At 39.8% G+C, this 15,064-nt stretch overlaps 1 protein-coding gene across 27 annotated transcripts in view; it reads right to left on the reverse strand.

Moving 5' to 3' along the window:
- Positions 1–15,064, reverse strand: part of LOC108437803 (protocadherin alpha-C2-like) — a 334,331-nt gene that overhangs the window by 131,825 nt on the left and 187,442 nt on the right. Inside the window, exon 1 of one of the 27 annotated variants that reach the window (XM_037547166.1) lies at positions 11,874–14,405. The exons of 25 other annotated variants lie outside the window; for them this stretch is intronic. In XM_037547166.1, coding sequence (XP_037403063.1) covers positions 11,874–14,267 — 2,394 coding nt within the window. In that variant the 5' untranslated portion in view covers positions 14,268–14,405. Of the gene's footprint in view, positions 1–4,819; positions 7,360–11,873; positions 14,406–15,064 lie in introns of those variants that run through there. One more of the 27 variants, XM_037547140.1, reaches the window with a different exon arrangement.

Consider the following 15,064-nt stretch of genomic DNA (forward strand, 5'->3'; position numbering starts at 1 on the left):
ATTATTATTATTTGTAAAGTGTTAGACAGCAATAACAACAACAACAACAACAACAACAACAATAATAATAATAATAATAATAATAATAATAATAATAATAATAATAATAATAATAATAATAATAATAACGACAACTGACAGGGGGAGTATATGCTATTTTGTAATAACCAGCGATAAGTACTCGCAAAAGTAATTCCCTGTCCCTCACGTAAAGCGAAAAGTTGTTACTGGAGAAGAACAGGTTTCCTAAAGAAGGCAAAGCATGTCTTGGAAATTAAAAGCATTATTGAAAGGTTAATCTTACTAACGGTTAGCAAAGGTAAACAGAAAATATGGGTATCAAAAAGCATAGATTCTAATGAATCTACATTGTGTCATCACCACCACTGCCACTCACCACAGACGCTCGAAAGACAACACAACAAAGTATAATTGGAATATGAAAAATTTCAACTGTGCCTACCAAGTCCGGTTTATACACACACAAACACACACACACACACACACACACACACACACACACACACATTTTCTAAGCCGCTTCTCCCTCAGGGTCGTGGAACGGTGCTGGAGCCTATGCCGTCCGGTGTATGATCATATTCAAAAGCTATTTAATTTCAGTGAGTGCCGGATATTCAGATATTTCAATTATTGCACTATCAGACGTCAAAAAATTGATAAAAAGTCTCAAATGATGAACAACCACTGCTGTCTAAGGCAACAACAAAAGTGCTCTCATTTGAGCAGAATGCACTAGCAATGAGAAAAGTAGGTCACTCTTTCAGGTGAAGGCTGAACTTCAAAACATTCGCATATGCGTTGGATAATAAATACACAAATAAGACGACAATACAATATACATTAGTATAAGAATGAGCAAAGACAAATAATAGAGAAATAAATTTAACTCGCGCTTACCCCTGTTGGAGACTCATCAGGATCATTAAATAATTCCTTCTCCTTCATCGCGCGCTGCAGAGTCTCTGAGAAACTCTGGTCCACTACTAAAACACTCTGACCACCAAGTGTAGAATATTTACAGTCACTTTTCCTCGAGTTGGTCGTCATACAGACGTCATAATTGTACATGTGCGGCAGAGTTCCAGTAACTCCTGTGTCTGCGTAACCGGGTGGATAGTACGGAATAACTGGGAGACTGGACTGATAGAAAATACGAGACTGTCTCCATCTGTAGATCTTCACTGATATTATAACTACTACAGTAGTGATGAAGAGGAAAGAAACAGCAGCCAGAGCTAAAACTAAGTAAAAAGTCAGGTTATCGTTGTATTCTTTGCTGAGCGTAAAGTCCGAGAACTCCGAGACCACTTCAGGGAAACTGTCCGCTACAGCTACATTGATGTTCACTACAGCTGAGCGAGACGGCTGTCCGTTATCCTCCACAACAACAGTGAGCTTCTGTTTCACTGCATCTTTATCAGTGACCTGGCGCACAGTCCGAATCTCTCCATTCTGTGGGCCCACTTCAAACAGCGCCCTGTCTGTGGCTTTCTGGAGTTTGTAGGAGAGCCAGGCATTCTGTCCAGAGTCCACATCAACAGCCACCACTTTGGTGACCAGATAGCCAACATCTGCTGACCGAGGCACAATCTCAGCCACCACAGAGACACCAGTCTGTACTGGGTACAGAACCTGAGGAGCGTTGTCGTTCTGGTCTTGAACAATGATCGTCACCATAACTTCAGAACTTAATGGAGGGGATCCACCGTCTCGCGCTGTTACGTTAAAAGACAAACTCTTCATCTGTTCATAATCAAATGACCTCACAGCATGTATAACTCCGCTATCTGAATTAATGGACACCAAAGAACTGACTGGGTTCCCCATTACGTCACTATCCTCCAAAAAATACGACAATCGCGCATTTGGGCCCCAGTCAGCATCGCCTGCTTTAACGGTCAGCACAGCCACACCTGGTGAATTGTTTTCAGTAATAAAGGTTCTGAACTGATCAGAACCGAAAACGGGTGCGTTATCATTCACATCTGAAATCTTAACAGTTAGTGTTTTATTACTGTGTAGAGCTGGACTTCCCTGATCGCTGACCAATATGGTGATGTTATATTCTGCTATAATTTCTCGATCAAGAATTTCATCTGTAACTAATGTATAGTAATCACTGTGTGATGATTCTATTTTAAAGGGCATGTTTATTTCTATCGAGCAATGCACATTGCCGTTCTTACCAGAATCAGCGTCCTCTACGTTAATTACAGCTACAGTTGTTCCTACTGGAGAATTTTCAGGAATTATATTCAAGAATGACATTAGCTGTATTGTGGGAGCGTTATCGTTTTCGTCAACAACATCTATAACGATACTGCACGTATCCGAAAAACTTCCTTTATCTTTCGCTTTAACGCTTAGTTCAAAAACGTTTTGAGTTTCATAATCTAACTTTCCAAGCAATGTTATTTCTCCTGTCTCTGAATTGATGTCAAACAGTCCTGTCATTTCTTTGCTTGCATGAGCTATACTATACGTGACTTCGCCATTCGCATCTTTGTCTTCATCAGTAGCACTTACAGTTGCTATCACCGTCCCAGCCGGAGAATTCTCCTTTACATCTGCTTTATAGACCGACTGACCACATACAGGGGCATTATCATTAACATCCAACACTGAAATTTGTATTTTTACCGTGCCTGACTTTTTAGGCGATCCACCATCGGCTGCGACGAGGACGAGCGTAAAATATTCAAGCTTTTCTCGGTCCAACTCGCGCAGCAAATTTATCTTTACATTTTTATTACCACCAGTTTGACTAAGCATCTCTAATTTGAAGTTGTCATTTGGAGTGAGCGTGTAGCTTTGTATACCGTTGATACCAACATCCATATCTACAGCGCTGTCTAAGGAGAATCGAGTACCAGGTGAGGCATTTTCACTTATTTCTAGATTCACCACATCCCTCGGAAATACTGGTGCATTATCGTTAATATCTTGCACCTCAACTGTGATTCGATGAAGCTGAATCGGGTTCTCAATGATCAGATCAAAGCTGAAGCTGCAGGGCGTTGTTTGCTTACAGAGCTCCTCTCGGTCTATCCTCTCCTTCACTACCAGAGCGCCTTTGTCTCTGCTCAGTTCCACATACTGGCGACCGCCCTTTGTTACAACTCGAGCTTTTCCTGAAATCAGTCGACTTATCTCGATTCCCAAATCCTTGGCGATGTTTCCCACAAAGGATCCCTCTGGCATCTCCTCCGGGATGGAATACCGCGCTTGGCAAAAGACGACGTCCATCCCGTAAAAACACAGAAAGAAAAACACGGTCTGCCATTTTAACTGCATTGTAGATCTCCGACGATGATGGGAAACGGCACTCGAGCGAAAATATGTCGACATAGTACAATTATTCTCTATGCACGATATGAAAACAAAGAATAAAAACAAACATAATGTTGGGAAAACATGAATTAATCCACACGCACAGCCCTGTTCTGCGAGCTAGGAAAATACGCCTGATGTCCTCTATATTCAGAGGCATCAGAACCCGTAGGAGGGGGGCTTTTGCTTTTTAAACGCTGATTTAGACAATTCTTGTCCAATAGCGGCACTTAGAGTACAGACGCTGACAACGCACTGCTTTATTCTGAATGCAGGGAACGCTGTCAGATAATTCAGCAAAATACAGTTTAAGTGAGATAAAGATAAAATGAGACTTGCAAACTCTAATAACGATGCAAAGATAAAGACATTTACAAACACCAACGTGAAGCTATTCAGTCTTCAAGTACAATTGGCATATTTATATTTCCATTATTATAGTATTAGAAGCTGAAATACAAAGAAAGATATTCAGATCAAGAGAAACCATTGTTGTCTAACATCAAAACAAAAGTGCTCTCATTTGAGCAATGAGAAAAGTTTGTATTATTTTAGTTGAAGGTTTTAGGGACTTCAATGCATGCATATGAACTGAAAAACATATTTATAGCACCATACTTCAATGTCTGTGACTAGCTTATGACACTAGTCAAAATATGGCAGAATTGTTCATGAAGGAAATGACATTGCATTGAATTTACAGGGATCAAAGAAATTTGCAATACTTTTAGAATCGTTCACACAAAAAGGGGCATACTTAGCAGGGGCTTGGATAAGACAGCCATTCATAAGATCTGTATATATATATATATATATCTTTTTTTTTTTTTTTTTTTTTTTTTAACTTGAGTTAAAATATGAAGGTGACATTTCTTTAAGGAGGCCTGAGTGACCGCAGACCACGAACATCTAATTCTGTGTCTGACCATTTTCTTTAGGATTTCTTATGTCAATGCAATTGATTTTATAAAATATATTATTTGATTTTATAACTGAAAGTTCCACATATTCAAGTATCGGTTTAAAACTGTTATTCACTCCTGACGTGTGTGATGTAGAACCCCAATTTAACTGCTTTTCAAATAAATTGTTACAGAAAAGAGCCAGAGGAAAAACAGCTTTCAGGCTTGCATATACAAGAAGTCAAAGCTTACAACTGAAGTTTTTTACTGTGGTAACACGACTAACAATCATGTTTTTTTTCAATGTATAATTTAAATTAGACTTAAAGTATAAAGGAAAATTATCATTATGATATTAATACTGAGACTGCTCAATTCAGCTAATGAAATTGAAATGTATTGAAACCGAAATAAGGAGTTATTACTATAAGTATAAGTGAAATATTAATTACCTAGAACTACAATATGTATAAATGTTGACATAGAATATATGAATACAACATAGACTGGGACAAAAAAATAAAAAAAACAGCAGAGATACTGAAAGAAATTTAGCTCGCGCTTACCGCTGTTGGAGAATCATCAGGATCATTAAATAATTCCTTCTCCTTCATCGCGCGCTGCAGAGTCTCTGAGAAACTCTGGTCCACCACTAAGACACTCTGACCACCAAGTGTAGAATATTTACAGTCACTTTTCCTCGAGTTGGTCGTCATACAGACGTCATAATTGTACATGTGCGGCAGAGTTCCAGTAACTCCTGTGTCTGCGTAACCGGGTGGATAGTACGGAATAACTGGGAGACTGGACTGATAGAAAATACGAGACTGTCTCCATCTGTAGATCTTCACTGATATTATAACTACTACAGTAGTGATGAAGAGGAAAGAAACAGCAGCCAGAGCTAAAACTAAGTAAAAAGTCAGGTTATCGTTGTATTCTTTGCTGTGCGTAAAGTCCGAGAACTCCGAGACCACTTCAGGGAAACTGTCCGCTACAGCTACATTGATGTTTACTACAGCTGAGCGAGACGGCTGTCCGTTATCCTCCACAACAACAGTGAGCTTCTGTTTCACTGCATCTTTATCAGTGACCTGGCGCACAGTCCGAATCTCTCCATTCTGTGGGCCCACTTCAAACAGCGCCCTGTCTGTGGCTTTCTGGAGTTTGTAGGAGAGCCAGGCATTCTGTCCAGAGTCCACATCAACAGCCACCACTTTGGTCACCAGATAGCCAACATCTGCTGACCGAGGCACAATCTCAGCCACCACAGAGCCACCAGTCTGCACTGGGTACAGAACCTGAGGAGCGTTGTCGTTCTGGTCTTGGATAATAATATCCAAAGTCACGTTCGTGCTGAGAGGAGGAGAACCTCCATCCTGAGCTTTCACACAAACCTGAACCTTCTTCATTTGCTCATAGTCGAAAGAGCGCACTGTGTAAACCACTCCACTATCAGCATTCACAGAAACATAAGAAGAAACAGGCGATCCAGCTACATTAGTTTCCTCCAGTAGATAAGAAATGCGAGCATTTTGGTTCGAATCGGCGTCCTGGGCGCTCAGTGTGAATACGGACAAACCAGGAGAGTTGTTCTCAATTACGTGAGTAGTATAAATTCCTTTTTGAAATTTCGGAGGATTGTCATTGACATCAGACACTTTAAGGTTCAAAAATTTCTTACTGGATAGCGGAGGAGACCCTGAATCCGTCGCTGTTACAGTGATATTATATTCTGGAACAAGTTCACGATCGAGCGCAGTATCAGTCACTATACTGTAATAATTTCGCAGAGAAGACTGTAATTTAAATGGTGTCAGTGGATTAATAGTACAGCTAACAAGACCATTGTCTCCGGAATCTAGATCTTTTACGCTGAAAACTGCTATAGTAGTGCCAAGTGCAGCATCCTCAGCCACTGGGGTAGAAAAAGACATCACACTAATAGTAGGTGCGTTATCATTTTCGTCAATTAATTCGACTGTTACTTTTGCAGAGTCTCCGAATCCTCCCTGATCTTTAGCTTCAATGTCAAACTCGAATTTCTTTGATTTCTCATAATCCACAATTCCATTTAATGTTACTACACCAGTTCTGTCATCTAGCTTAAAAATTTCGGCAATGTTACCTTTTATGTTAGCCAAACTGTAGGAAACCAAGCCATAAGTCTCGCTGTCTGCGTCACTTGCTTTAACAGTTGTAATATATGTTCCTTTTGGTGAATTTTCTGCTATAGCTGCTCTGTAAACGGTCTGGTTGAATACTGGTGCATTGTCATTTGCATCCAGAACAGTGATTTCAATTCTTACATTACCAGATCTCTGTGGGTTTCCTCCGTCGACGGCTGTGAGGGTGAGTGAAAGACGTGGTTCTTGTTCTCTATCTAAAGGCTTCTGCAGCACCATTTCAGCGTATTTAGCCCCACCTGGCCTTGCGTGTTGCTTGATAATGAAAAAATCATTTGTTGACAAGATGTAATTCTGAAGAGCATTCAGACCAACGTCAGGGTCGTCTGCGCTGCCGAGTAAGAAACGCGCTCCTGGCGTGGCCGATTCGCTTATTTCGAGATAAATTTCCTCTTTGGGAAACGTTGGAGAGTGATCATTCACATCCAGTATTTCCACCGTTACGTGATGCAGCTCCACAGGATTGTCGAGTATGATTTCCAGCGTGAAGCTACAAGGCGTGATTTCAGCGCAGAGCTGCTCTCGGTCTATTCTCTCATTTACAACCAGCGTCCCTTTGTCTGTTTTGAGCTCCGTGTATTCCGCGCTCTCTCCGGACACGATGCGAGCCCGGCCCGCGCGCATTCTTTTAACATCCAGACCCAGATCATGAGCAATATTCCCGATTAGCGATCCTTTCTTCATTTCTTCTGGAACAGAATAGCGAATCTGAGCGCTGATGCTCGAAAAGGCAGAAACGGTCACGACGAACAACACTTTCCATTGGAGCACGCGATGATAAGGCTGTTTTCCAGAGAAGGAGACCGAAAGCCTTTGACTCCCGCTGTCCACGACCATTTTTTACGACGTAAAGACCAAGGATGAAGGTTAATCTATTGGATAAAACAAAATATTGCCAAGGCGGCCGAAAACAATGGCTTCCTCCTCTCGCCCTCTTTACATCTGCCCACGTCATGAGCACAGCCTAAATAAATGGAGGCAGTGCTCGTGATCTCTTTTAGATTAACCTTCGTTCATTGACCAACAGCGGCGCTCAGAGTAAAATAAGTGTAATGACATTATGAACACAGTGACGTATAAGAAAGAAGAAAACAAACAAACAAATAAATAAAAATTCTGATGCCATGTGTAGAAGGGACTTGACTATAATAATAACAATAATAATAGCAGTATTTCATGACTTAGCAATAGCATTATTACTGTCCACACATGATTTGGATTTCCTCTAAATGACCAAGCAAATGTGATTGATACTAGCGATCATAATAATAGTATATCTTCAGCAGTGTTTCCCAATTCAGCCTCTGGCTTAGTGCCACCTGTCTTGCACATGGTGATGTTTTCAAGGCTCTCAGCACACACTTCTTCCTAATTTGAAGTGCTATGTTAGAAGACTAGAGTATACAGGTTAGAATGATTTGAACACCTGCTCTACACAATTAAGATGATCCCATAAGGGTTCTTTAGCAAAGCCAAGAACACAAAGAACCATTTGCATGCTAACCCCAGAGGTGGGCCCAGAGTTTTATTACACACGTCTATAGCCCAAGAATAGCTCAGCCAGTTTGGTTTGAAACCCATGTAGTTAATAAATTAGAATGTGATAAGCCTGGAATTTTAAGGGATTGAATGTTATTTATTTATTTATTTATTTATTTATTTGTTTGTTTGTTTATTTATTTGCATGACGAAATTGTTCTCAGATTGATGGTAAATGTGTTGAATATAGTTCACCATAGCACAAAATAGGGTTATTATATTGTATTCATTTGCATTTTTGCACGCCTGACATTGTAACATTAACTGTACCCTTTTTGCTCAGAACCACTTTCAAAAACGGTTTTAATATCATCATATACAACACATTTTCAATAAATCTAAATAATTTCAATATACAAATAGTGTTTTAAGCATGTGAAAGGTTCTTTGTGTGCATATAGGACTATATAGAACCGATGTCTTATTTAAAGAACACTTGAAGAACCATCTTTTTTTAAAAAGGGGTACAACAAATGCAACAGCAAGCATGAAAACACCTTGGCCCTATACGTCTGTCGCTGTCCAGCACCAGTGGTGCTGAATTATTGTCAAGTGAAAGTGAACTTTGTCATGCAAACTATACAACAAGGAGGGCAAAGCTGAACGAGATAGCCTTTCTCCAACTCCAAATGTGCAAAATACACATACATATATCATAAAGGCAACTGCACATAGACATGCTAGACAGACACAAAAACATAGAAATAGTAATAACAGATGTTACAATTTGTATAGAAAAATATTGCACATTGAATTTAAAGATATGATTATTGTAGAGTATAAAGGAATGTAAAGTGAAATGTACGAGGCAAATGGCATTTCACCTATGAATTAATAATTCTAGGAGTCTTTGGATTATTGCTAAAAAACAAAAAAAGTTTCTTCTATTAAAACTAGTATTAATATTATTATTGTTATTGTTGTCATTATTGCTGTTGTTGTTTATATGATTTTTAAAAATGCAGTATTCTGCTGCTGATTATAAAACACTTTGTATAATTGTCTGTTCAGTTCAGAAAGACACCAACAGATCATAAAGCATATTCCAAGATATATATATATATATATATATATATACAGTGGAGAAAATAAGTATTTGATCCCCCACTGATTTTTCATCAGTGAGAGATGGAATATCAAAAAGAAAATCTAGAAAATTAAATAATATTTAAATAAAAAATAATTTGCATTTAATTGAGGGAAATAAGTATTTGATCCCCTAAAAACCATGAATAATGTTGGCTCCCACAGACTACTGACACACCCTAATCTCAGTGAAGTCATTACCTGCAAGAGAGACACCTGTCCCAAAAATTGTCACCTGTATAAAAACCACCTGCCAACAGATTCAGTGACACTCCAACATCTCCACCATGGGCAAGACTAAAGAGCTGTCTAAAGATGTCAGGGACACAATTGTTGACCTATACACAAGGCTGGAATTGGCTACAAAGCCATAAGTAAGAAGCTGGATGAGAAGGTGACAACTGTTGGTGCAATTATTCGGAAGTGAAAGAAGTACAACATTACTGTCAGTCGACCGCGGCCTGAAGCTCCATGCAAGATATCACCTTGTGGAATCTCATTGAACATGAGAAAGGTTAAAAATCAGCCAAGAATTACACAGGAAGAGCTGGTTAATGATCTCAAGGCAGCTAATACAGTAATACACTGAGACGTAATGGTTTAAAATCCTGCAGTGCATGTAAGGTTCCTCTGCTCAAGAAGGCTCACGTCCAGGCCCGCTTCAAGTTTGCCAATGAACATATTAATGACTCCGAGAGAGACTGGGAGAAGGTGCTGTAGTCAGATGAGACCAAAATTGAGCTCTTTGGCCTCAGCTCAACTCGACGTGTTTGGAGGAAGAAAAATAGAGAATATAACCCTAAGAACACCATCCCCACCATCAAGCATGGTGGTGGAATATTATTATGTTTTGTGGGTGTTTTTCTTCTAAGGGCACAGGCCAACTTCACTGCATCGACGGGAAGATGAACGGGGCCATGTATCGCAAAATCCTGGGTGACAACCTCCTTGCCTCCACCAGGGCACTGAAAATGGGTCATGGATGGGTCTTCCAGCATGAGAACGACCCAAAACATACAGCCAAGGAAACAAAGGAGTGGCTCTATAAGAAGCATATCAAGGTCATGTAATGGCCTAGCCAGTCTCCTGACCTCAATCCCATAGAAAATCTATGGAGAGAGCTGAAGCTTCATGCTTCCAAATGCATGCCTAAAAACCTTAAGGATTTGGAGATGATCTGCAGAGAGGAGTGGGCCAAAATTACTCCTGTAGTGTGTGCAAACCTTATGAAAAACTACAAGAAAAGTCTGACTGCTGTGCTTGCCAACAAGGGTTTTGCCACCAAGTATTAAATGATGTGTTACTAGAGGGTCAAATACTTATTTCCTTTTATTTCTCATTTCATGTAATTGTCTGGGTTTTTCTTTTGATATTCTATGTGTCACTGTTAAAATAAAGCTGGCATTAAATTATGAGATGTTTCATTTATTTATTGTTATTGTATTAAATCTTTTAAAGTCAGTGGAGGATCAAATACTTATTTCCTTCAGTGATATATATATATATATATATATATATATATATATATATATATATATAGTGAGAGCACATAAAATCAGAACCACTTAGTAAGCACGTCTGAGGAAGGAGGACAGTGTGAACTGTCTTTCCCCATTTTAATCAGCCTTATGAAAATACGAATGTTGAATATTTTTTTATTTGAAAACTTGAACTTCTGTGCACAAAAATCTTCAGCAATATTCTAAAACTAAAATATGTGTAACAACATGTGTTAACAACAATCGGAAAACACCCAGTAACTCTACTGGGAGAAGTAAAACCTCGCAAAGTAACTAGTCTAAAGCTCGGGCTCAAAAACCAGAGTAAGACTGGTCACATAGGAAACACAGAAGTGCAACAGACCAGTATTTAGGTGAGTGTGAACGGTGATTGGTGGATTGCGAAATTGGAACAGTCAAGAGTTGTCCAAAGGGATTCTGGGAAATGGAGTTTGTGTGTAAGTCTGAGCCAGAGGGATGCGTGACATTATGACTTGGAGACAAATAATTACTAATCACGAGTAAGAAAATATGTAAATCATGTTGCACTACAAGCTATCTAGTAAATGGCTACATCAACCTATTGAATGAACACAGCCATAAGGCATATTCACATATTGCACTGAAGTTAGTGGATAATAAGCCTTAGCATGTAATAAGCCAGGGATTTTGAGGGGTTAAAAATAAACAATGTGAAATAAAAACAAAATTAATAATCATAAAAGTACTGGAAATAATATATTCATAATATTTTTAAATGCATTTTTGAGCCATTATATGGTATATGTGATACCTCAGAAAGACAGAAACAAGTTATAATTGTTTCTAAAAGTTCATATTTACATGCCAAAACAGTTTGTAAACCAAATGGTTTCAGAATCTATTAAAACATATTTAAGTAAACAAATCGTATAAGCATGAATTTGCAATGCAGTGTAAAACCATATTAAGAGGTACATCAGGATGAATAATTAGTGTGTATAAACACTTCAGTAAAGCTTACAACAGGTAAGACAGTTTGAATTGAAAAAGTGCACTAAAATATTAAAACATGTACGATGTTATGATAAAGTGCCATGAAAGTTGACTTTAGAAATTCACTTAGTCTTGGTTTATGAAGTCTTACACATGCAATTATGGCTACTGAAAACACACTATAAAGGTTTATGTCAAGTATTTACATATGGCTAAGAACACCAAGTGACTGTACTACGAAAATGGGATTCTTAGGAACTGTAAACAAAATATTAAATGAGCAAATTCTAACCAAAGATGATGAATTATACAAGATAAACAACGGAATGTCCTACCATTTCTGGAGATTCTGGATTTTCAAAAAATTCCTTCTCCTTCATCGCGCGCTGCAGAGTCTCTGAGAAACTCTGGTCCACCACTAAAACACTCTGACCACCAAGTGTAGAATATTTACAGTCACTTTTCCTCGAGTTGGTCGTCATACAGACGTCATAATTGTACATGTGCGGCAGAGATCCAGTAACTCCTGTGTCTGCGTAACCGGGTGGATAGTACGGAATAACTGGGAGACTGGACTGATAGAAAATACGAGACTGTCTCCATCTGTAGATCTTCACTGATATTATAACTACTACAGTAGTGATGAACAGGAAAGAAACAGCAGCCAGAGCTAAAACTAAGTAAAAAGTCAGGTTATCGTTGTATTCTTTGCTGAGCGTAAAGTCCGAGAACTCCGAGACCACTTCAGGGAAACTGTCCGCTACAGCTACATTGATGTTCACTACAGCTGAGCGAGACGGCTGTCCGTTATCCTCCACAACAACAGTGAGCTTCTGTTTCACTGCATCTTTATCAGTGACCTGGCGCACAGTCCGTATCTCTCCATTCTGTGGGCCCACTTCAAACAGCGCCCTGTCTGTGGCTTTCTGGAGTTTGTAGGAGAGCCAGGCATTCTGTCCAGAGTCCACATCAACAGCCACCACTTTGGTCACCAGATAGCCAACATCTGCTGAACGAGGCACAATCTCAGCCACCACAGAGACACCAGTCTGTACTGGGTACAGAACCTGAGGAGCGTTGTCGTTCTGGTCTTGAACACTGATCGTCACCATAACTTCAGAACTTAGTGGAGGGGATCCACCGTCTCGCGCTGTCACGTTAAAGGTCAAACTCTTCATCTGTTCATAATCAAATGACCTCACAGCATGTATAACTCCGCTGTCTGAATTAATGGACACCAAAGAACTGACTGGGTTGCCCATTACGTCACTGTCCTCCAAAAAATATGACAATCGCGCATTTGGGCCCCAGTCAGCATCGCGTGCTTTAACGGTCAGCACAGCCACACCTGGTGAATTGTTTTCAGTAATAAAGGTTCTGAACTGGTCAGAACCGAAAACGGGTGCGTTATCATTCACATCTGAAATCTTAACAGTCAGTGTTTTATTACTGTGTAGAGCTGGACTTCCCTGATCGCTGACCAATATGGTGATGTTATATTCTGCAATATTTTCTCGATCAAGAATTTCATCAGTTACCAGTGCATAGTAATCAGTGAGTGATGACTCTATTTTAAACGGTATATGTTCATTTATTTTGCACTGCACGACTCCGTTTTGACCAGAATCTGCGTCCTCTACATTAATAACAGCTACGGTGGTTCCTACTGGAGAATTCTCAGCTATGGTGTTAGAAAATGACATGAGCTGAATGGTGGGAGGATTATCGTTCACATCCACAACGTCTATGATCACTTTACACGTGTCGGCCAGGGTGCCTTTATCCATTGCTTTTACATTTAATTGAAAGTTTTTCTCTTTCTCGTAATCTAAGTGGATTAATGTTGTAATTTCTCCTGTTTCTGAATTGATCTTGAAACGATTTCGGGCTTTTTCACTGGCCTGAGCAAATGAATATGAGACTTCTCCATTTACACCTTCATCAGCATCAGCAGCGCTTACTGTAGCTACGACTGTACCAACTGGAGAATTCTCCATCACTTCGGCTTTATAAAGTGCCTTTTGACATACTGGAGCATTGTCATTGCTATCTAATACAGAGATATGAATTTGAACTGCGCTAGATTTTCTCGGCGATCCTCCGTCATAAGCTACGAGAACTAATTTTAGCTCATCTCGCTCCTCTCGGTCCAGCTCGTGATGCAAAACCATTTCTACGTTCTTCTGGCCATCAGGCTGGTTATTTATTTCCAATTTAAAATTATCAGTAGGACTAAGCGCATAGCTTTGAATTCCATTGATATCTACGTCCAAATCTACAGCGCCGTCTAAAGGAAAGCGTTTCCCTGACGCTGTACTTTCGCTAATTTTTATATTAACCATAGTGTTCGGAAATTTCGGAGAATTATCATTTATATCTTGCACCTCAACTGTGATGCGATGAAGCTGAATCGGGTTCTCAATGATCAGATCAAAGCTGAAGCTGCAGGGCGTTGTTTGCTCACAGAGCTCCTCTCGGTCTATCCTCTCCTTCACTACCAGAGCGCCTTTGTCTCTGCTCAGTTCCACATACTGGCGACCGCCCTTTGTTACAACTCGAGCTTTTCCTGAAATCAGTCGACTTATCTCGATTCCCAGGTCCTGGGCGATGTTGCCCACAAAGGATCCCTCTGGCATCTCCTCTGGGATGGAATACCGCGCTTGGCAAAAGACGACGTCCATCCCGTAAAAACACAGAAAGAAAAACACGGTCTGCCATTTTAACTGCATTGTAGATCTCCGACGATGCTGAGAAACGACACGCGAGCGCAAATAATCCACACAGAAAGCCAAGTTATCATCCAGCGACAGTTAAAAGAAAAGTAAACCTGATTCGTTTTAAAGAAACTAATAATCACCGGAGATTCAGGCTTTTCTAAGAGGAAAAGCAGAAACGCTGATCCCTCCTTCATAAATTCGTCAGTATGAAACTGGAGGAGGGACTGTGGCGGATTAACACTGTGATCTCGTCAATTCTTGTCCAATAGCGGCACTTAGAGCATGAATTCTGAAAGTGCAGCGGTATTTTCTCCTTGTTCTTTCTGCAGTGTTTTCCTGTGCACTCCAAAATCTAATGACACAGAATGAACCATGACGCCTCCAGCAATCCCTCTACAATATGAAACTGTTCACCCATTTATTAAAAATCTCAATTTTCCACTGAATCATTTGCGTGTAATATCATCAGCTATGCGCAATAAAATAGTCCCGTACATTCTCCAAGACGTTTTAAAGGTTGTTTAGAAGGAATCGGCGCACAAATATTGAAATGAATGAAACTGAACACATTTCAGCACCAAGCAGAAGAACAGCGCCCGCAGCTACAGTGAGGAGGGTGTTCTCTGTGTAACACTTGAGATCACAGGTCAACCTCATGACATGCATTTCTGTGCGCAACAGTCGTCACGAACTTCGTGCAATACAAATCAATTATTTTCAGGATCATCTTCAAACGGCATGAAAATAAGGTATTTAACTCTGTCCGTAATTCAGCAATGTCACTTTCTCTCAAAAATATGCTTCTGGTT

The sequence above is a fragment of the Pygocentrus nattereri genome, chromosome 18 (genome assembly GCF_015220715.1).
Source record: "Pygocentrus nattereri isolate fPygNat1 chromosome 18, fPygNat1.pri, whole genome shotgun sequence".
Classification (NCBI taxonomy): Eukaryota; Metazoa; Chordata; class Actinopteri; order Characiformes; family Serrasalmidae; genus Pygocentrus; species Pygocentrus nattereri.